We start from the raw sequence: 24,014 nt of genomic DNA on the forward strand, positions 1-24,014 counted from the left end.
TTTTTTCACGGCCAATGGTTCACGGACCCATTCATGTCATCCGCATCCGTGATCCGTGTCCGTTTTTTCCTATAATTTCAAAGGCAAACTTGACTTAGATATTTTTTTTCATTTTTCATGTCCGTGGATCCTCAAAAAATCAAGGAAGACCCACGGAAGAAAAAACGGACACGGAATAACGAAAACCGTTTTTGCAGATCGCAAAAAAAAAACGTCCGTGTGCATGAGGCCTTAGTTGGGATTATCTCCTCTTCTACGGGGGGTGAAAACTTGGTCAGAACTCTACCCTCTAAGGCCTCTTTCACACTACCGTTTTTTGTTTCCGTTTTGCGGGCTGTTTTTTGCGTTCCGTATACGGAACCATTCATTTCAAAGGTTCCGCCCTAAAAAACGGAATGTACTCCGTATGCATTCCGTTTCCGTATTTCCGATTTACCGTTCCGTTGAAAGATAGAACATGTCCTATTATTGCCTGCAAATCACGTTCCGTGGCTCCATTCAAGTCAATGGGTCCGCAAAAAAAACAAAACACATCCGTATGTCTTCCGTATCCGTTCCGTTTTTTCTGAACCATCTATTGAAAATGTTATGCCCAGCCCATTTTTTTTCTATGTAATTACTGTATACTGTATATGCCATACGGAAAAACGGAACGGAAACACATCGGAAACAAAAAAAAAACGGAACAACGGATCCGTGAAAAACGGACCGCAAAACACTGAAATAGCCATACGGTAGTGTGAAAGAGGCCTAAAGGAACAACTTTTAGCAATTGAGGCAGTGAAAAATGGCCCAAGGGTCATTGAAAAGGGTTTAGGCAGAAATCCTTCTGTCCTATGTGGGGGGCCCGGTTTGATCCTTGCTATGGGCCCTTACTCTCTATGTACGCCACTGTTTACATTGATTTAATGTATAGAAGATCTGGGGTTCAAATCTCCCTGAGACCTGTAGAATAATCTTTATAGTAAATGTTATGTTAGAAAAATTTTATTTTTACTTTCCAGCTTTTTACTTTTATGGTACAGATTATAATTTTCTGCAAAGTTATTGTTACAAAAAAAAAACTAAGCAAACCATTAATGTTTTTGTAACATCCTAATTATGAAAAAACTGTATTTGGTATCCCTGTAATCATAATAAGCTGTATAATATAGTGAAAATATTATTTATGGTGTTTGGTAGATGTCACGTTTTTCCCCCCTTAATTTCACTAATATACCATTTATTTAGTGTTATGCCTGTGAAGAAAATAGCCTTTTAAAGGGGTTGTCCAGGTTCAGAGCTGAACCTGGACAGCCCTCCATTTTCACCCCGGCAGCCCCCCTGACATGAGCATCGGAGCAGTTCATGCTCCGATGCTCTCCTTTGCCCTGCGCTAAATCGCGCAGGGCAAAGGCATTTTTCTGAGTTCCGGTGACGTACCGGGGCTCTCTATGGGGCTGACAGGAACCCCGGTGACGTCACCGGCACTGATGGGCGGGATTTGGCTCTGCCCTAGCCAGTAAAACGGCTAGGGCAGAGCTAAAGCCCGCCCCTCAGAGCCGGTGACGTCACCGAACACACTGCCGGGCGGAAGTTACCGCCCGGCAGTGTGTTATTGTAAACACAAGAGCCCGTGCCCTGCGCGATCTAGCGCAGGGCACGGGAGCGCATCGGAGCATGAGATGCTCCGATGCCAGGCTCAGGAGGGCTGCCGGGGTGAAAATAAGGGTATGTCCGGGTTCAGCTCTGAACCCGGACAACCCCTTTAAGCACAGAAAATTCAGTCCTTCCAACAGAGTCGGTCTGTAGTGTAATGGTGATTCTTCTGCCTGAGATACAGAAGGTCTGGGGTACAAATCCTGATGATGACCTGTTAAAGGGGTTATCCCATCTTGGACAATGGTGGCATATGGCTAGGATATGCCCCCATTGTCTGATAGGTGCAGGTCCTACCTCTGGGACCCGCACCTACAAGGAGAACGGAGCGGAGAAAGTTGAGGAGGGCGCACTGTGCATGCGCAGCCCCCTAATTCATTTCTATGGAGCCGCTGAAAATAGCCGAGCTGGCTCGGCTATTTCCGTCGGCCTCATAGAAATAAATGGGAGAGGTGGCTGCGCATGCGCGGTTCGCTCCCATTCACTTCAATGTGAGAGGCGGGGAGCTGCGCCTGGTGGTGGACGGACCCTGGGAAACCTGGGGTCCTCAAGCCACGACTCTCTAAGGCTCCGTTCTCCTTGTAGGTGCGGGTCCCAGAGGTGGGACCCGCACCTATCAGACAATGGGGGCATATGCTAGCGATATGCCCCCATTGTCTAAGATGGGATAACCCCTTTAAATAATTTCTTTAGTAAAAATCTATGTGCTGGAAGAGGGCCATTCCCCCACCCCATATCCAACACAGCTTTATTAGTATTCACCGCACTGAAGTGAATACTAAGGCCTAGTTCACACTTGGGCAGTGATTTCCATCAGTGATCGTGGGCCAAAACCAGATGTGGAGGCTACAAAGAGATGAGATAAAATGGAAAGATTTGCACTTCTTTGCCCTGTATTTTTGACCTGCATCTGGTTTTGGCTCACAATCGCTGATGGATATCTCTGACCAATTCACTGGTGTGAACTAGGCCCAATGAAGCTGCCACGCCCTGCTTGGATCTATAAGGCCCCTTTCACACGGGCGAGTTTTCCGCGCGGGTGCAATGCGTGAGGTGAACGCATTGCACCCACACTGAATCTGGACCCATTAATTTCTATGGGGCTGTGCACATGAGCGGTGATTTTCACGCATCACTTATGAGTTGCGTGAAAATCGCAGCAAGCTCTATTTTGTGCGTTTTTCACACAACGCAGGCCCCATAGAAGTGAATGGGACTGCGTGAAAATCGCAAGCAACCGCAAGCAAGTGCGGATGCGGTGCGATTGTCACGCACGGTTGCTAGGAGACTATCAGGATGGAGACCCGATCGTTATTATTTTCCCTTATAACATGGTTCTAAGGGAAAATAATAGCATTCTTAATACAGAATGCATAGTACAATAGGGCTGGAGGGGTTAAAAAAATATAAATTTTAACTCCCCTTAATCCACTTGATCGCGCAGCCCGGCTTCTCTTCTGTCTTCTTTCTTCAGGACCTGGTAAAGGACCCGTGGTGACGTCACTGCACTCATCACATGGTCCATCACATGATCCATCACCGTGGTAAAAGATCATGTGATGGACCATGTGATGAGCGCAGTGACGTCACCACAGGTCCTTTACCCAGGTCCTGAAGAAAGAAGACAGAAGAGATGCCGGCTGTGCGATCAAGTGGATTAAGGGGAGTTAAATTATATATTTTTTTTTAACCCCTCCATCCCTATTGTACTATGCGTTCTGTATTAAGAATGCTATTATTTTCCCTTATAACCATGTTATAAGGGAAAATAATACAATCTACAGAACACCGATCCCAAGCCCGAACTTCTGTGAAGAAGTTCGGGTTTGGGTACCAAACATGCCGATTTTTCTCACGCGCGTGCAAAACTCATTACAATGTTTTCCCGCAACGCACCCACATCTTATCCGGGCAAAAAACATGACGCCTGTATGAAAGAGGCCTAAGGGTAAGGAGAGGTGGAGACCTGATGCTACAGGCACTCCTCGTCTTAGTCTTGAGCTGGGATGTAAACACAGGGTCGCAATTACTCTGGAGGAGTCAAAATGCACTCGGAACATAATCATCTGACCTATATAATGTAGTAAGGATGAATGCTGGTGTTATTTTTTTTGTGTAACCAGAGACCCTCTTTAACCACCTCCCGACCGCCTAACGCAGGGATGCGTCCTGCGGGCGGCCCGGTTATTCTTCCTTCACGCATCTACGTGTCATCTCGCGAGATTACGCGCATATTTGGCCTGCACATGCGCAGTGCGGGTCGGCAAAAGGCGCACAAGGAGTTGGTCACCAGCCTGCCAGCCAATGATCAGCGCTGGCAGGTTGGTGACTTTTTAAAATAACGAACACCAGCCATATAACACATTATATTTATAAATATAAGGTGTTAAATGGCTTCTGTGCTCTCTGCTGGGTCCTTTTCGTCGGTTGGTCCCAGCAGAGAGCACAGATCACAGTGAGTACACCCCAACACCACACACAGCCCCAGATCACCCCCCATCACCCCAATTAACCCCTTGATTACCCCTGTCAATCACTAGTGAAAGGGAAAAAAGTGATCAGTGTAAACTGTCACTTTTTTTCCCACTAGTATTGACTGTTAGGTTTAGGATAGTTTAGGCCCCTTTGGTAGGTAGTTAGCTTCAGTTAGTTTCGCTGATTAGCGTATCGCTAATCAGCATTTGTACTTTTATAATATCTGTAAGTGATCAGAACTGATCACAGTCAGATCTATAATAGTATTAGTGTCACCTTAGGCTACTTTCACACTAGCGTTCGTCGGTCCGCTCGTGAGCTCCGTTTGAAGGGGCTCACGAGCGGACCCGAACGCAGCCGTCCAGCCCTGATGCAGTCTGAATGGAGCGGATCCGCTCAGACTGCATCAGTCTGGCGGCGTTCAGCCTCCGCTCCGCTCGCCTCCGCACGGACAGGCGGACAGCTGAACGCTGCTTGCAGCGTTCGGGTGTCCGCCTGGCCGTGCGGAGGCGTGCGGATCCGTGCGGATCCGTCCAGACTTACAATGTAAGTCAATGGGGACGGATCCGTTTGAAGATGCCACAATATGGCTCAATCTTCAGGCGGATCCGTCCCCCATTGACTTTACATTGAAAGTCTGGACGGATCCGTACGAGGCTATTTTCACACTTAGCTGTTATATGCTAAAATAATGCAGACGGATCCGTACTGAACGGAGCCTCCGTCTGCATTATTATGATCGGATCCGTTCAGAACGGATCCGATCGAACGCTAGTGTGAAAGTAGCCTTAGTTCGCCCTCCACCCAAAACGCAGTGTTTGCCCGATCAGGCCTGATCGGTCGCCCACACGTGCGTTCACCCACGCCCGCCCCGCCGCAGTGACAAATTATATTTTTATTTTTTAATCACTACACAAGCGCTGCGGCGATTAAAAAAAAAACCAGTTTTGATATTTTTTATCAATCGCAGCGGCTTCCTGTACTTCGCTTTTTTTTTTTTACCTTCTAGGTGGACCAACCGATCGACTAGCTGTAGCACTGATGTGCATTCTGACAGCATTGCGCTGCTGTCAGATTACACACAAGTCGGTGTATGCGGCGCTGCAAGACAAGATTTCTCCTCTGCAGTAAAAAAGATACGTTTGCCGAGGCATATGAGCTGAGGGGCGGTGTTCATATGCTTTGGCAAACACTTTGTATAAAAAATAAAATAAAATTCTGGCAATGATTTATTCATCCACATCGACTGATGTGAATGGAGAAATTGGGTTTGCCAGTGCATACGGGCTGAGTGGGTTTGGATGTTGGGCGGAGCTCCTTTTTTTTTTGTTGCACATTTTTTCCACATTGATCGATGCGAATGAAGAAATCTGTGTCGTTCATTTTTTCTTTCAGCCCAGAGGCTGAACGAAAAAAATAAATCTCATTACCTGTATGCTCAATATAAGGAGAATAGCAGAAACTCCTAATGCTGGCCATACATGTAATGATTGCGGAGACCCTCAAATGCCAGGGCAGTACAAACACCCCACAAATGAGCCCATTTTGGAAAGTAGACACCAGAAAGGTATTCGCTGAGGGGCATATTGAGTCCATGAAAGATTGAACTTTTTGTCACAAGTTAGCAGAAAGGGAGACTTTGTGAAAACAAAAACAAAAAAAAAATCCATTTCCGCCAACTTGTGCCCAAAAAAAACTTCCATGAACTCGCCATGCCCCTCACGGAATACATTGGGGTGTCTTATTTCCAAAATGGGGTCACATGTGGGGTATTTATACTGCCCTGGCATTTTAGGGGCCCTAAAGCGTGAGAAGAAGTCTGGGATCCAAATGTCTAAAAATGCCCTCCTAAAAGGAATTTGGGCCCTTTGCGCATCTAGGCTGCAAAAAAGTGTCACACGTGGTATCGCCGTACTCAGGTGAAGTAGGTGGTTTGGGGTGTATTTTTACACGGGTGAGAGAAATATCCCTGTAAATTGACAACTTTGTATAAAAAAATGTAAAAAGTTTTCATTTAGTCAGATATTTCTCTCACCCAGCATGGATATATGTAAAAATACACCCCAAAACACATTGCCCTACTTCTTCTGAGTACGGCGATACCACATGTGTGACACTTTTTTGCAGCGTAGGTGCGCAAAGGGGCCCAAATTCCAATGAGTACCTTTACGATTTCACAGGGCATTTTTACGCATTTGGATTCCAAACTACGTCTCACGCTTTAGGGCCCCTAAAATGCCAGGGCAGTATAAATACCCTACATGTGACCCCATTTTAGAAAGAAGACACCCCAAGGCATGGTTAGTTCATGTAAAAAACATTTTTTTGTCACAAGTTAGTGGAATATGAGACTTTGTAAGAAAAAAAAAAAAAAAATGCCATTTCCGCTAACTTGTGACAAAAAAAATGAAAACTTTCATGAACTCACTATGCCCATCAGCAAATACCTTAGGGTGTCTACTTTCCGAAATGGGGTCATTTATGGGGTGTTTCTACTGTCTGGGCATTGTAGAACCTCAGGAAACATGACTGGTGCTCAGAAAGTGCGTAAATTAATTTTTTTGCACCATAGTTTGTAAACGCTATAACTTTTACCCAAACCAATAAATATACACTTATTGCATTTTTTTAATCAAAGACATGTAGAACAATAAATTTAGCGAAAAATTTATATAGAAATGTAGTTTTATTTGAAAAATTTTACAACAGAAAGTGAAAAATTTCATTTTTTTGCAAACATTTCGGTCATTTTTGATTAATATCCAAAAAAGTTAAAATGTCAGCAGCAATGAAATACCACCAAATGAAAGCTCTATTAGTGGGAAGAAAAGGAGGTAAAATTCATTTGGGTGGTAAGTTGTATGACCGAGCAATAAACGGTGAAAGTAGTGTAGTGCAGAAGTGTAAAAAGTGGTCTGGTCATTAAGGGGGTTTAAGCTAGGGGGGCTGAGGTGGTTTAGGAGGTATACAACCTTTTGATGCAACTTGCTAAAATGACTAGAAGACCTTAATGCATTTTGTAATTTATTTACCTGTTCAACCATTTAAATGTTGCTCAACCATTCCATGTAGTGCTCTATCAAGGTGTGCAGAGGGCCTTAATAAAGGGGTTCTAGGGTCACTTAAATTTTCAGTTAGCCCCCCATCTTCCATTCCCGACTTGTTTACTTACAACCAGTTATGATAGTTCCCTGAACCACTGCAGTCAATTCCTGGCTTCAGTGGTGACATGTTCCTAAGTGGTATATGACCGCAGTGACTTGCAGCTTGGGGACACCTCACCGCTGAAGTGGTGACCAAGTCCATACCTGGACAGAAGTACACAAGCCGGGGACCGATGGTCGAAGTGGGAGCCAGGGCGCAGGACCAGAGCGGCATGGAGCAGGTAACTATGGATCTTCAAATAGGTCATATATGCTACAACTGAAAACTTAAAGGGAACCTGTCACTGGGATTTTGGGTATAGAGCTGAGGACATGGGCTGCTAGATGGCCGCTAGCACATCCGCAATACCCAGTCCCCATAGCTCTGTGTGCTTTTATTGTGTAAAAAAAACGATTTGATGCATATGCAAATGAACCTGAGATGAGTCCTGTCCCTGAATCATCTCACATACAGGACTCATCTCAGGGTAATTTGCATATGTATCAAATAGTTTTTTTTTTTACACAATAAAAGCACACAGAGCTATGGGGACTGGGTATTGCTGATGTGCTAGCGGCCATCTAGCAGCCCATGTCCTCAGCTCTATACACAAAATCCCGGTGACAAGTTCCCTTTAAGTGATCCTACCAGGGATCTTAATCACCAGACCAGACACAGTTTAGCAATTTTGCACATGTGGAGGCTTCAGGGCCCTAACTTTTTATATTTTGGGATACTAAAATAATTTTGCTGCCCTTTTTTTTGACACATAGGGCTGTTTATCAAGAGCTTTTTAGATGCATATTTATTTTTCCTTTTTTGGTTTTAAATTGTACAAAGATTAAACATTTCTCCCAAATTATAGTATTTTACTCTTTACATTTGCAAATTGACACCAAAATAAATGATTGAAACAGGTTCTCTATTTTGTGCCCGTCATTTTGATGTATGTATATTTTTTTTATACATAATATGTCCACAAAAGAGGTTTGGCCTTGATTGGCGTGTGCTATGGCGATCTTGATGGGGCCTGTGCTGCTGGAGGAGTCATATAATTTATGACTAGGTGCGGGCCTCGTCATAAATTAAATACCTCCTCCGGCAGTGCCAGACTGAAATCTATGGCAACTCGCACCTGCTGTAGATTTCAGTAGTTATTTACGCCAGTAACTGTGCTTTTACATAAACAGTATAATATCTCATTGTGCAAAATGCTATTCATCTACGCACGATATGCAGATGACCTGCTACTAGCCTTCTGGTCAGTGCCGTTCTGGAGAATAGTCTGGGCTGAAGCTATGTCTCCCAGGAATGTGAAGTGATGTATACTTACTATGGCTAGTTTCACACTTGCGTTGTTGTTTTCCGGTATTGAGATCCGGCAAAGGATGTTAATACCGGAAAAAAAATGTTTACATTTAGTCTTCATGCATTCTGAATTGAAAGAGATCCGTTTAGAATGAATCAGGACGTATTCCGTTACGGCAGCATTCCGTTTTCTGGCACTAAAAACAATGCAAGTCAATGGTGACGGATCTGTTTTTTTAGGAGCCTAAAAAAACTGATCCGTCACCCGTTGACTTTTAATGGATTTAATGACGGATCTGTTTTTTTCTGTTTTGATTTCACACAACCGCATCCTAATGGACTTATGCATCCTGATCTGTAAGATCAAAACAGATCAATTTAATTCCGGCATTGAGATCCTTTGCCGCATCTGGAGTTTGCAACGCAAGGGTTAAGGTAGCCTTTGCCTTATCTGTGCTTTGTGCATGCGGAAAATCTTCTTCTTTAATCGGTGTCATCACAACCGGTGTATGCGCAGTGCGTAGATGAAGCCGAATAAAGTACATCTTGCTTCACTGTGCATGGCCAGAAGACACGGCTTCAGCCCAGTCCTGATTCCATGTAAGCCTGACATACTAATAATAGTATAGTAGGAGCTATTGACAGCCCCACCACAGCTCTGTCATTGACCACCGTCCACTACTGCTGTGTGTGAATAGGCGTTGATAAAGTCACATCAATATGTGGGTTCAATTTTCTTAACCTCATTTACAGAATGTTATCATGATTTGTAGATTCCACAGATTATGCAACTGTTCTACAAGAAGCCATCGTGCCGATCGTGTCTGATAATAAATGCAGCAGTCCTGAAGTCTATGGATCTGAACTCAGCGAAAACATGTTTTGTGCTGGATATTTTGATTGTGACATGGACGCCTGTCAGGTGAGGTTCAAATGTTGGGGCAAATTGTCAAATGCATGATTGCTTCATGAGGCCTCTGTTCAATCATGGCTTATCCTAAGGGTAGGTCATCAGTGTTATAGTCGTGGAGAACCCCTTAACCTACATCTTCACTGTAATACCAAAGAACAAAGGTCTCAATTCATATTCTAGTGTGTCTTTAGTCCTTAACCCCTTAAGGACCAGGCTCATTTTCACCTTAAGGACCAGGCCATTTTTTGCAAATCTGACCAGTGTCACTTTAAGTGCTCATAACTTTAAAACGCTTCGACTTACCCAGGCCGTTCTGAGATTGTTTTTTCGTCACATATTGTACTTCATGACACTGCTAAAATTGGGTCAAAAAAGTTAATTTTTTTGCATAAAAAAATACATTTTTTACCAAAAATTTTGAAAAATTAGCAAATTTCAAAGTTTCAGTTTCTCTACTTCTGTAATACATAGTAATACCCCCAAAAATTGTGATGACTTTACATTCCCCATATGTCTACTTCATGTTTGAATTGTTTTGGGAATGATATTTTATTTTTTGGGGATGTTACAATGCTTAGAAGTTTAGAAGCAAAATTTGAAATTTTTGAGAAATCTTCAAAATCCCACTTTTTATGGACCAGTTCAGGTTTGCAGTCATATTGTGAGGCTTAGATAATAGAAACCTCCCAAAAATGACCCCATTCTAGAAACTACACCCCTCAAGGTATTCAAAACTGTTTTTTCAAACTTTATTAACCCTTTAGGTCTTCCACAAGAGTTGATGGCAGATGGAGAAACAATTTTGAAATTTCTATTTTTTGGAAAATTTTCCAATATAATCAATTTTTTCCAGGAGTAAAACAAGGGTTAACTGCCAAACAACACTCAAAATGGGTTGCCCTGATTCTGTAGTTTGCAGAAACACCCCATATGTGGTCGTAAACTACTGTTTGGCCGAACGGTAGCACATAGAAGGAGGGGAACACCATATGGGTTTTGGAAGGCAGATTTTGCAGGACTGGTTTTGTTTATACCATGTCCCATTTGAAGCCCCCTGTTGCACCCCTAGAATAGAAATTTCAAAAAAGTGACTCCATCTAAGAAAGTACACCCCTCAAGGTATTCAAAACTGGGTTTACAAACTTTGTTAACCCTTTAGGTGTTCCACAAGAGTTAATGGCAGATGGAGAAACAATTTTGAAATTTCTATTTTTTGGAAAATTTTCCAATATAATCAATTTTTTCCAGGAGTAAAACAAGGGTTAACTGCCAAACAACACTCAAAATGGGTTGCCCTGATTCTGTAGTTTGCAGAAACACCCCATATGTGGTCGTAAACTACTGTTTGGCCGAACGGTAGCACATAGAAGGAGGGGAACACCATATGGGTTTTGGAAGGCAGATTTTGCAGGACTGGTTTTGTTTATACCATGTCCCATTTGAAGCCCCCTGTTGCACCCCTAGAATAGAAATTTCAAAAAAGTGACTCCATCTAAGAAAGTACACCCCTCAAGGTATTCAAAACTGGGTTTACAAACTTTGTTAACCCTTTAGGTGTTCCACAAGAGTTAATGGCAGATGGAGAAACAATTTTGAAATTTCTATTTTTTGGAAAATTTTCCAATATAATCAATTTTTTCCAGGAGTAAAACAAGGGTTAACTGCCAAACAACACTCAAAATGGGTTGCCCTGATTCTGTAGTTTGCAAAAACACCCCATATGTGGTCGTAAACTACTGTTTGGCCGAACGGTAGCACATAGAAGGAGGGGAACACCATATGGGTTTTGGAAGGCAGATTTTGCAGGACTGGTTTTGTTTATACCATGTCCCATTTGAAGCCCCCTGTTGCACCCCTAGAATAGAAATTTCAAAAAAGTGACTCCATCTAAGAAAGTACACCCCTCAAGGTATTCAAAACTGGGTTTACAAACTTTGTTAACCCTTTAGGTGTTCCACAAGAGTTAATGGCAGATGGAGAAACAATTTTGAAATTTCTATTTTTTGGAAAATTTTCCAATATAATCAATTTTTTCCAGGAGTAAAACAAGGGTTAACTGCCAAACAACACTCAAAATGGGTTGCCCTGATTCTGTAGTTTGCAGAAACACCCCATATGTGGTCGTAAACTACTGTTTGGCCGAACGGTAGCACATAGAAGGAGGGGAACACCATATGGGTTTTGGAAGGCAGATTTTGCAGGACTGGTTTTGTTTATACCATGTCCCATTTGAAGCCCCCTGTTGCACCCCTAGAATAGAAATTTCAAAAAAGTGACTCCATCTAAGAAAGTACACCCCTCAAGGTATTCAAAACTGGGTTTACAAACTTTGTTAACCCTTTAGGTGTTCCACAAGAGTTAATGGCAGATGGAGAAACAATTTAGAAATTTCTATTTTTTGGAAAATTTTCCAATATAATCAATTTTTTCCAGGAGTAAAACAAGGGTTAACTGCCAAACAACACTCAAAATGGGTTGCCCTGATTCTGTAGTTTGCAAAAACACCCCATATGTGGTCGTAAACTACTGTTTGGCTAAACGGCAGGACATAGAAGAAGGGGAACGCCATACGGTTTTTGGAAGGCAGATTTTGCTGGACTGGTTTATTTACACCATGTACCCTTTCAAGCCCCCTGATGCACCCCTAGAGTAGAAACTCCATAAAAGTGACCCCATCTAGGAAACTACGGGATAAGGTGGTTGTTGTTTTGGGACAATTTTTGGGGTAAATTAGATTTTTGGTTGCTCTATATTACTCTTTTTTGAGGCAATGTAACAAAAAAATTTAATACTAAAATTGTTTCTACATTCGCTATTTAGTTTTGTGGAACACCTAAAGGGTTAACATAGTTTGTAAAGTAATTTTTGAATACCTTGAGGGGTGTAGTTTCTTAGATGGGGTCACTTTTTTGGAGTTTCTAGTCTAGGCTACATCAGGGGGGGCTTCTAATGGGACATGGTGTAAAAAAAAAAAACTGTCCATCAAAATCTGCCTTCCAGAAACCGTATGGAGTTCCCTTCGTTCTATGCCCTGCCGTGCGGCTATATAGCCATTTACGACCACATATGGGGTGTTTCTGCAAACTACAGAATTGGGGCAATAAATGTTTAGTTTTGTTTGGCTGTTAACCCTTGCTTTATTACCGGCAAAATGGATTTAAATTTAAATTTTGCCCAAAAATAGGTGTTTTGGCACCGTTTTTATTTTATATTTTTAACACCGTTCATCCGAGGCGTTTGGTAAAAAGTTATTTTTATAGCGACGACTTTTACGCACGCGACGATGCCCAATATGTATGGCTCTCAGACTTTGGAGACACTAAGCAGGCATCCTAAAACTGCGGCCCTCCAGATGTTGTAAAACTACAATTCCCACCATGCCCTGATGATGGCTGTAGGTTGTCTGGGCATGCTGGGAGTTATAGTTTTACAACATCTGGAGGGCCGCAGTTTGAGGATGCCTGCACTAAAACTAATATTTTTTGGGGAAAGAAAAATTGTTTTCGTGTCTCCAAAGTCTGAGAGCCATAGTGTTTTATGTTCTCTAGTGAACTGTTGGGGATTATAAAAATTTAGTACTCCATGGAAGTGTGATACTCCCTGAAGCAATCGATAATGCAGAGGCCCGGATGATCGGGGCACGTGTCACATTGAGTTGTGGTGTCCTTCCGTATCCCCCTCTTGTGACACACTCTGCACTTTTTTTGGGTTCGTCCCTTCTTTCCAGTATGGGGGACCACACCTGGAAAGTGTTGGCCAGGGACGATCCGGGCGCCTCCAGTTCCCGAGGTACTCCGGCCTGCTCTTTCCCGGTCCGAAAAGATCAGGTCTTTGAGGACTGCCTCATAGAATTGGAGGAATGTCCCTGTGCTGCCAGCGCTTCGGGATAGTACAAAAGAGTTGTACATGGCAACCTGCACCATGTAGACCGCAACTTTTTTGTACCATGCCCGGGTTTTGCGCATGGCGTTATATGGCGTGAGGACTTGATCAGAGAGATCAACTCCTCCCATATACCGATTGTAGTCGACGATACAATCGGGCTTGAGGACCGTTGCCGCGGTACCTCGCACAGGGACTGGGGTAGTGCTGTTACCGTGGATTGTGGACAGCATAAGGACATCCCTCTTGTCCTTATACCTGACCAGCAACAGGTTTCCACTGGTAAGTGCACGGGTCTCACCCCTGGGGATAGGTACCTGGAGGGGGTAGGCAGGGAGGCCGCGTTGATTTTTCCGCACGGTCCCACAAGCGAACGTGGATCTGGCGGCAAGGGACCTGAACAAGGGAATGCTGGTATAAAAGTTGTCCACGTACAAGTGGTAACCCTTATCCAGCAGTGGGTACATAAGGTCCCACACGAGTTTCCCGGTAACACCCAGAGTGGGGGGACATTCTGGTGGTTGAATCCGGGAATCTCGCCCCTCGTACACACGAAATTTGTAAGTGTACCCTGAGGTACTCTCACAAATTTTGTATAGCTTCACGCCATACCTCGCCCGCTTTGTGGGAATGTATTGGCGGAAACTGAGTCTCCCCTTGAACGCAACGAGAGACTCATCAACCGCGACCTCCCTTCCAGGTACGTAGGCCTGCTGAAATGTGGCCCCAAAGTGATCGATGACCGGCCGTATCTTGTACAGCCGGTCATAGGCAGGATCACCTCGGGGGGGACATGCTGCATTATCGGAATAATGCAGACATTTCCGGATGGCCTCAAACCGGTGACGTGTCATGACCATACTGTACAGTGGGGTCTGGTATAGGACGTCCCCACTCCAGTATTGCCTGACACTGGGTTTTTGGACTAGACCCATATGCAGCACGAGGCCCCAAAATGTCCTCATCTCGGCTGCACTGACCGGCGTCCAGCCACCGGGTCTAGCCAAAACTGAGCCTGGGTTTTGAGCGACGAACTGTTGGGCGTACAGATTCGTCTGCTCCACCATCAAATTCACCAGTGGGTTACTGAAAAAAAAACTAAAAAAGTCTATTTCAGTAAACCCCACTGTGGGAATCTGGATTCCAGGATTGCCAGCGAAATCCGGAATCTCAGGCTCAAAGTCCACTGGGGGACACCAGCTAAGTTCATCGGCAGGGGGCTCCGGTGAACTTATTTGGTGGGCCGGGAAACCAGTACGAACCCCAGGGCGGCTCGTACTAGGGTGGGCCACAGGATCCCTAGCATGTGTGGCCCCTGGCTCCGCCTGGCGGCGTCTCCGCTGCCTTGGTGGCTCATCGTCATCCGATGATGATGAGGAGGATGCGGATGACAAAAGGAACGTGGGGTCATCCTCATCCTCACTGGGGCTCTCAGAGTCGGAGGCAATCTGGGCATATGCCTCCTCGGCTGAGAACACCCGGCGGGCCATGGGTGTGTGTGTGTGCGTGTGTATGTGCGTGCGTGTAAACCTTTATTCTATGTGCGTGTGTGTGGGGGCACGGGTGTTCACGTACTAAAAAGTCCAGGCAAAAAAAATGGGCAAGTGTTAGGAAAAAAAAAAAAAAAAAAAAGTTCAAACTTGCTGATCTGCGGTTCAACGCTGATCAGCGGTCGGTGGGGTGGTGGGGCGGGCGATGCGCTAACAGTGGACGGACGCTAAAAAGTGCCGGCCAGTCAGCGCACGCAGAAAAAAAAAAATGTGGTGGTGGGGGAAGGGTCTGGTGGTGGGGGGAGGGGGTTGGTGGGTGGGGGGGGGGGGGGGCTGGTGGTGGGGGGGGGGGCTGGTGGTGGGGGGGATGCGGGGGGGGCAAGTGGCGTGGGGTCTGGGGTCTGAAAGTTGTAAAAAAAAAAAGTTTGGAATAAATGTGTTTTTTTTTTTTTTTTTTTTTTCTAACTTTTCCCTTCTTTCTCTGCCTAACGGTGCCTCTCCCTCACTGACCCTAACCTACCTGGGTGGCGATGGGTGCAGGAGGGTGATGGATGCCGATTTAGGGGGACACAGGAGCTGGTGCTGGACGATGCTGCACGGTCAGGGTGCTGGACAGGAAGAGGAGGGGAGAGAGGAGCGCAGGAAGTTTGAATCTCGCGCCTCTCTCCCCTGCACCAATCAGCACCCTGGACAGCGGCGTTCAGCACCAGGGCCAGCTCCGCCTCTGCAAATCCTCGGACTGCGATTGGTGGTGTAAAATTACGCCACCGATCGCAGTCTTTTTCCGGTTCATCGGGTCACAGGACACCCGAATGGACCGGAAACGCAGAAAACCGCAGGTCTGAATTGACCTGCGGTTTTCTGCGATCGCCGATACGGGGGGGTCCAATGACCCCCCCCTGCGTTGTTACGGGATGCCGGCTGAATGATTTCAGCCGGCGTCCCGTTCCGATTAACCCCTGCGGCGCCGGAATGCAGATTTTAAGTCAGGACGTACCGGTACGTCCTCGGTCCTTAAGGACTCGGGAAATAGGGCGTACCGGTACGTCCTCGGTCCTTAAGGGGTTAACTAGTATAAGAGCATACTTTGAGCACCATATTCATGCATGTCCTCATCCTCTCCTGAATAGACTACTACAATTTACTCTGTGGCCTGCCACCGAACACTCTTGTGGTCCTCAAATTCATCCTCAACTCTGCTGCCCGGTTAATCCATCTCTCCCCTCATTTCTCTTCCAACGCTCCTCACTGTCCTTACCTTCACTGCCTACCCTTTGCCCAGTAAATTCAGTTCAAAATATTAGTAATGGCCCACAAGGCTGCCCGCAAACTGTCCTACCCTTACATTTCTGACCTACTCTTCCAATACATCCCTGCACATAATCTCTGATGTTCCCAAAACCTCCTCCTTTGCTCCTCACACAATCCTCTACAAGATTTCTCTTGTGCTTCCCATATATTATGGAACCCACTACCCCAGCACATCTGACTCTCCCCCACCATCCAAACTTTCAGAAGCAACCTGAAAACTCCCCTTTTCAGGAAAGTCTGCCACCTACAACCCTGCTGCCAATACACACATTACAAAATACTAAATTGTTGGTAACCTTCTGTTAAAGAAAGAAAGACCCACCATGGTCACGGAAATAACTGTCAATAACTGACCAAAAGTAATAATAAATAAATAAAAATTACAGAAAATTAGCTAATGGAAATCAGACATTGCTTTCGAATTGTGCTTCAACAGAATATTAAAAAAGAAATGAATGAAAATGACGGTACCCCTAGAAAAGATTGAGAATAATTTGACCATAGGGACATGTTAAACTAGGGTGTATCCTGTAATTAGCATCACAGGTGTCTTCAAACTTGTAATCAGTCAGTCTGCCTATCTTAAGGGTGAAAAGCAGTCGCTGTGCTGTTTGGTATCATGGCGGGTACCACACTGAACATGGACCAAAGAAAGTTAAGGAGCTAGATATCTCAGGAGAGTAGAAAGAAAATGATAGACAAACATGTTCAAGGTAAAGGCTAGAAGACCATCTCCAAACAGCTTGTTCTTGTTACTACAGTTGCACATATTATTCAGTAGTTTAAGGTCTACGGGACTGTAGCCAACCTCCCTGGATGTGGCCGTAAGGTCAAGGTACATCAATGTCAGATCGCACCATCCGTCTTAGCCAAAGTGGACTTAATGGTAGACTACTGAGGAGGAAACCACCACTAAAAGAAGATCATAAAAAAAAAGGAAGACTGATATTTGCCAAAATACACATTGACAAGCCACAAAGCTTCTGGGAGAATGTCCTTTGGACAGATGAGACAAAATTGGAGCTTTTTTGGCAAATCGAATGAAGCATACAAAGAAAAGAACGTTGTACCTACTGTGAAACACGGAGGAGGCTCGGTTATGTTTTGGGACTGCTGTGTCTGTCACAGGGTGTCTTGAATCTGTGCAGGGTACAATGAAATCTCAAGACTATTGAGGCATTCTGAAGTAAAATGCGCTGCCGAGTATCAGAAAGCTTAGTATCAGTCTCAGGTTATGATCCAAAACACTCAGCTAAAATATCCAACAATGGCTAAGAGCAACGCATTGGACTATCCTGAGGTGGCCTTCTATGAGCCTTGATCTAAATCCTATTGAACATCTGTGGAAGGAGCTGAAACATGCAGTTTGGGGAAGGCACCCTTCAAACCTGAGACAGCTGGAGCAGTTTGCTCACAAGGAGTGGGCCACAATACCTGTGGACAGGTGCAGATGTCTCATTGAGAAGTACAGAAATCTCTTGATTTGTAGAAATTTGTCTCAAAAAGTTGTGCAACAAAATATTAAGTTAAGGGTACCATAATTTTTGTCCAGGTTAGTTTCATTAGTTTGTTTCATAAATTAATCTGGTGAACCACAATTCAAAAGCAATGTCTGATATTCCAGTAAATTTTTATTTATTATTACTTTTGTCAGTTTCACTTTATTTCAGTGACTATTGTGGGTTTTTCTTTCTTTAACGGAAGGTTACCAACAATTTTGTCCACTTGTGTATGAGTAGTTTGGACCCTTACCTGTAAGCCCTTACGGGCAAGGCCCTCTCCTCCTCTGTGCCAGTCAGTTGATAAGTTCATGTTTGTTTTACTTGTTTAGTTTTATATTATGTAATGTAAGAACATCTCCCTGGTATAAGTTAGAACTGATCAGAAGCTGTGTCACTTAATGGGAATCTGTCAGCAAAGTTGTGATGGCCTATTTGAGGTCAACCTAAACGCTTGACAGAAACCTCAGCAAAATGTTGGGTCACTTTCTTGAATTGATCCAGGTCATTTAGCTAAAATCTGAATTGAGCTGCTCCAGCATGAGCCATGCTCTACTCACCCCTGTTGGCGACTGACAGGTCTCTTCTTAGTAGGATTCAGTGATGGGGGGCAAGGAGAAGCCAGGAGCTCATGAATAGATAAATAAACTAGTCCACCCACTATAGTTCTATACTATATCTATATCGCTTTATAAAATTTTGCATTGAATTTTCTGAAATTCTCTTTACTTGTTTTAGGGTGACTCTGGAGGGCCACTGGCTTGTCAGCGGGATAAAACCTCTTACCTGTATGGAATTGTCAGCTGGGGGGATGGATGCGGCAGGCTCAACAAGCCCGGAGTGTATACAAAAGTGTCCAACTATGTTCAATGGATCAATGGCAAAATCATGCCCAAAAATTAAGAAATGATAGTTATTCTTTTACTTTTTTATTTTTTATATTTTTTAATAAATCTTTTTTTATCTTGACAATAGAAAGAACAATTTTGTGGGGATGCTACTTGAAGGCTGTAGAGGAAAAACTGTTGAAAATTTTTAATGAAGACCAATTGGAAAAATTTATTTTTAGCCAAGGATAAGTGGAATGCAATAATAATAATAATAAATGCTCCCAAAGGCGTCCTTAGCCTGTAAGCGTTTTTCAGGTTTCAAATAAATAAACTCATCACAAAATAGGAAAGAGACAACATAATTTGTGTCATCATGGTAATATGTGCTGCAGTTCATACAAGGCTTTGCCCGTTATGTTGCCTTTAAGCATCTCAAAATACAAAAATAAAGTGAAATAGTATAATAAACGAATAAAAGTATTGTCTGACATACATATATTTTTTTCTATAATACAGTACAATAGTACAGTATGATCTTCAATGGGAATCCACTCTTCTAGAAACTGCACAGGCACGGGGGTGAATATCTGCACTTGGTGCTAATCTGCGGTCAGATCTGCGGCGGCTGCATAAATCCGACCGTCGGCCATGGATTTCTGACACTGGTTCTGACATGTATTTTCTGCCATGTGAACAAACCCTTAGCACAAAAATAAATAAAAACGCAACAAAACCGCATGTATTACATGCTGTTTTTGCTGCTGAGAAGCCATCGGATTTCACCCTCTCCATTGCAAAGGTTGAAATCTGCAAGAGAAATCCGCAGTATAAATGGACACGCAGTGTGGCACCCTTCCCGCTGTGTTTTTTCTTAGGCAGCGTTATGGATGAAAATTCAGGAATTCTCATCCACTTTGCTGCTCGAAAATCCACGACGGCAAATCTGCAGCTAATCCGTCACCTGTGACTCTGGCCTTAGACTGATTGTGGCCATTTCTGTGTGAATAATATGTAATCAAAAGATTAAAGGGGCTGCTTCTAGAAATCTCTTTAGTATCCATGAGTATGTCAGGTATTGTAGCCTTGTTCCACCAAAGTAAATAGAGATGAACTGCAATACCAGACACAGGCTTGTGGACAGGTGTGGCGCTGTTTTTGGAAGAAAGCCGCTATGTTTTTCTGTAACAAAACTGCAGATACACTATAAGGTATAAGGCCTTATGCACAAGGCTGTATTTTTGGTCTTTGTCTGATCCGTATTTTTGCAGATTGCACACAGGCCCATTAATTTCAGTGTGCTGTCCGCATCCGTGTGACCAGGTCTCAAATCATAGAACCTGTCCTATTCTTGTCTGTTTTACAGACAAGAATAGGCTTCTTTTTTTTTTTTTTTACAGTAGGACAAGTGAAAATTGCCAGATGCACAGGGACCACATCTGTAAAATGGATACGGTTGTGTGCAGGAGGCCTAATAACTGTGACTTCAATACACTTTCATATCCTTCTTCCCTCCATGTCATCCTCACAGGGTCCAGGGAGCTGAGATAGGAGGGGCTGTTTGGATGGGTTTTCTTTCTTCCTTCATGACCTTCTTTGATTACAAAAGTAATGGTTCTGCTGAATTAGGCCCAGTTCACAAGAGGCCAAGGGACATCTATGGATATGTTTAGTACATGTCCATAATGGCCCCCTGGCCTCTTTATACATCAGTATACCACAGAAAAGTATGACATTTCATAGTACACTACACTATTCTATATCACGGAGCCTGGGTAAAAATCAGATCCGATCAGATAATCCTTTAATAGTCCCACCATGGGAAAATTCACAGTGTTACAGCAGCACAGATACTACAAAAACGCCAAAATAAAGGCCTTAGGCCTCTTTCACACTTGCGTTGTCCGGATCCGGCGTGTACTCCACTTGCCGGAATTACACGCCGGATCCGGAAAAACGCAAGTGTACTAAAAGCATTTGAAGATGGATCCGTCTTCAAAATGCTTTCAGTGTTACTATGGCAGCCAGGACGCTATTAAAGTCCTGGTTGCCATAGTAGTAGTGGGGAGCGGGGGAGCAGCATACTTACCATCCGTGCGGCTCCCGGGGCGCTCCAGAATGACGTCAGAGCGCCCCATGCGCATGGATGACGTGCCATGCGATCACGTGATCCATGCGCTTGGGGCGCCCTGGGAGCCGCACGGACGGTAAGTATGCTGCTCCCCGCTCCCCACTACACTTTACCATGGCTGCCAGGACTTTAGCGTCCCGGCAGCCATGGTAACCATTGAGAAAAAGCTAAACGTCGCATCCGGCAATGCGCCGAAACAACGTTTATCTTAAGGCCGGATCCGGATCAATGCCTTTCAATGGGCATTCATTCCGGATCCGGCCTTGCGGCAAGTGTTCCGGATTTTTGGGCCAGAGCAAAAAGCGCAGCATGCTGCGCTATTTGCTGCGGCCAAAAAACGTTCCGTTCCGGAACGGAAGACATCCTGATGCATCCTGAAGGACGGACTGTCCATTCAGAATGCATTAGGATAATCCTGATCAGTATTCTTCCGGCATAGAGCCTCGACTACGGAACTCTATGCCGGAAGAAAAGAACGCAGGTGTGAAAGAGCCCTAAGGGTACAGATAAAAAATAAGGGAATATAGATATCACAGCTCATAGAATTCAGTCTCTGGATGGAATGATATACACAGGAACCTGAGTGCAGTGCGACGAGTGCCGTCTATCTTCGCTTGGGTCGGTGTTGGTTGTGTAGCCTAACAGCAGGAGGGAGGAATGACTTCCAATAGTGCTCCTTCTCAAACTTGGGGTGAAGCAGTCGGTCACTGACGATACTGCCCAATGCTATCACGTTCTCATGCATGGTATGGGAGTTATTCTCCAGCATGGAGATCCGCTTGGATAGTATTCTCTCACCTACCACCTGCACTGGTTCTAGGGGGTTCCCCAGGACAGAGGTGGCCCTTCTAAACAGTTTGTCAAGTCTCTTCTTATCCCTGGTTGAGATGCTGCTACTTCAGGCAGGCCACTCCAAAGAAGAGGCCCTAAGAACTGCCCTCTGCTATCCAAAAGCTCTCAGCCTAAGCAGGTAAAGCCTGCTGTGACCCTTTCTGTATAGTGCAGTCCATGTTATCTGCCCAGTCCAGCTTATTATTCAGGAGTACACCCAGGTACCTATGAGTGTTGACTATCTCAATGTCCATACCCTGAATGTCCACTGGTTTAGGAGGATGTCTTTGCTCGCAGAAGTCCACAATCATCTCCTTAGTCTTCCCGGCATTATTCCTAAGGTGGTTCTGCTGGCACCAATCCGCAAATTTCCGAGTCTGTTTTCTGTATTCCATGTCGTCCTTGTCTGTGATGAGGCCTACTATTGCCGAGTCATCGGAGAACTTCTGTAAGTAGCAGCTAGATGAGTTGTACCTGATGTCTGAAGTGTATAGTGAGATGAGCAAAGGAGCAAGAACTGTACCCTGAGGTGCCCCTGTACTACAGATCACCGTGTCTGACACACAGTTCCGGGCTTGCACATACTAAGGTCGGTTTGCCAGGTAGTCTAGGATCCAATTGGAGAGGAGGTGGTCCACTCCCACAAGATCCAGCTTGTTTCTTAGTAGCCCTGGCTGTACGGGGTACAGAGCATAGTTTTAAGCCTATGGTTGACGTATGTGACTGTAATGACAGCTGTCTCAGGCCTCCCTTTAACAAAAACATTGGGAACTTTGATGTAATGAATGTTTTGCCCACTAGAGGGACCCATGTGTTGTGTTCCAGAGCTGAGATTTGATCTCTGATTTTCATTCGCTTAAACTCCCCTGGGAGAAGATCTGTAGAAGTGACAGTGTGGTATGATGGTGTGACACTGATTCCTAATGAGTTTGCTATCTAGCTACAGGAGGGGGGCTGGCCATAGACCCTACAGGGAAATTTCCTGGGGGGCCGATGCTTAGGGGGCAGCCTGGGGCCTCCTCATGTCCGTCGGCTGGGTACATAATGATTTGATGCTCTCAGCATTAATTAATGTTAGGAGCATTAGTTCCTTATGCCCCTGGCAGCCATGCACAGGTGCCCTCCTGAATTCAACTGTATCATCATCCTCAGGACAGTGATACAGTTAAATACTATGGAAAACATTTTTGAACTCTAGTGATTGTGGGGATAAACTCTTGGGAGGATGGGAGAGAGTAAGGAGAGCAGTTTCGTGTAAAAAATGGAGAGAGTCCTATTTTAAACTATTACACAGGGCGATATATGCCTTTAACATCCCATTCAAAAATAACCTCCCTGATAGGATGACGGATTGCCCTAAGTGCCATCTACCTAAAGCAGATCTGAACCACTGTGTCTGGGAATGCCCACAGGTAGAAATATTCTGGAAGGAAACATTAGCTTGGATACCAAGAATATGGCAATTAGATTTGCCACTTGAACCTCTGGTGGTCCTGTTTCATGTATTTCCGGATACATTGGTAGTACCCAAGTTATTGGATGGAGCTTTGGTGGTGGTGATGTTTATTGAGCTCGTGGTTACAACCAAAAACTCCCACAATCTCAGAGATTCAAGTAGATTTTTTATGCTGATGGATCAATTAGAAGCGGAAAAACAAAAGTCTAGTAAAACGTCACAGTTCTTTGGAAAGTGGAAGATTTACATTAGTAAGCAGCTTTCCTGAAACTGAAATTCAGAAGACTATGAAAAATTTTAAATACGCGGAATGGTATCTACTCACTGACTTGAAAGGGAGCTTAGGTAACTTGAAGGTAATTCAGCCATCCTAGCGGGGAATTTACACCTGCTTTTAGGAATTGAACGATGTTAGTTGGGACGGGTACTCATCCAGAAGGGGGGGGGGGGGGGATTTGGGGAATTAAGTAATATGCTTTAAGAAAATAATAATGTCATTTGGAGCAGAATGTGTTACTGGTACTCTTCTTTTGTGCATGATGGAATGATTAGTCAGTATGCCATTATTTTGACTCTTCTCTTGTACTTCAGCTTTGTGTAAAACCATATTTTGCTTCTGAACTGCTTCTATCATAAAATAAATAAAATGTTATTTAAAAAAAAAAATACTGCGATGTGAGTGGCAGTATTTTGTGCTGCACTAAGGTACTGCTGGTCCTGTCTACTTCTGTTGCCCCTGCCAACTTATCTTGCCCCTCGTTCTGTTAGTCTGGATCCGCCTATGACATGGGACCACCTTTAGATTTTTTTTACAGTCCGTTCCTGTCTAGCTAAAACATGCAGTCTAGTGTGAGACCACCTGGGGAGGGGGCAATAGCCAGCACAGAGGAGGGGGTCAACTACCAAATGGACAGTAGAAAATTGATATAATATCTGGAACAGTACCATAAGACACTTTGAGTCCCTCGTAAGGTATCACTGTCTGCCCAGGATGCTATGCTGTTAAAGACCCTGTGACTGTGAGTGCTTCGGTTTTGTTTTAGAATATGGAAACGTGACTGTGTCAGTTGTGAGACAGCAATGCTGAGGCCTATACCTACTCTAGCTGT

The 24,014-nt window shown here is 44.3% G+C and overlaps 1 protein-coding gene across 1 annotated transcript in view; it reads left to right on the forward strand.

The window, feature by feature from the left end:
• HGFAC (HGF activator) overlaps positions 1-18,982 on the forward strand; it is an 86,639-nt gene extending 67,657 nt beyond the window's left edge. The window contains 2 exon segments of the mRNA XM_044295732.1: positions 9,339-9,487; positions 18,399-18,982. Coding sequence (XP_044151667.1) covers positions 9,339-9,487; positions 18,399-18,563 — 314 coding nt within the window. The 3' untranslated portion in view covers positions 18,564-18,982.
• The last annotated feature ends 5,032 nt before the right edge of the window (positions 18,983-24,014 follow it).

Source organism: Bufo gargarizans, chromosome 1 (genome assembly GCF_014858855.1).
Source record: "Bufo gargarizans isolate SCDJY-AF-19 chromosome 1, ASM1485885v1, whole genome shotgun sequence".
NCBI lineage: Eukaryota > Metazoa > Chordata > Amphibia > Anura > Bufonidae > Bufo > Bufo gargarizans.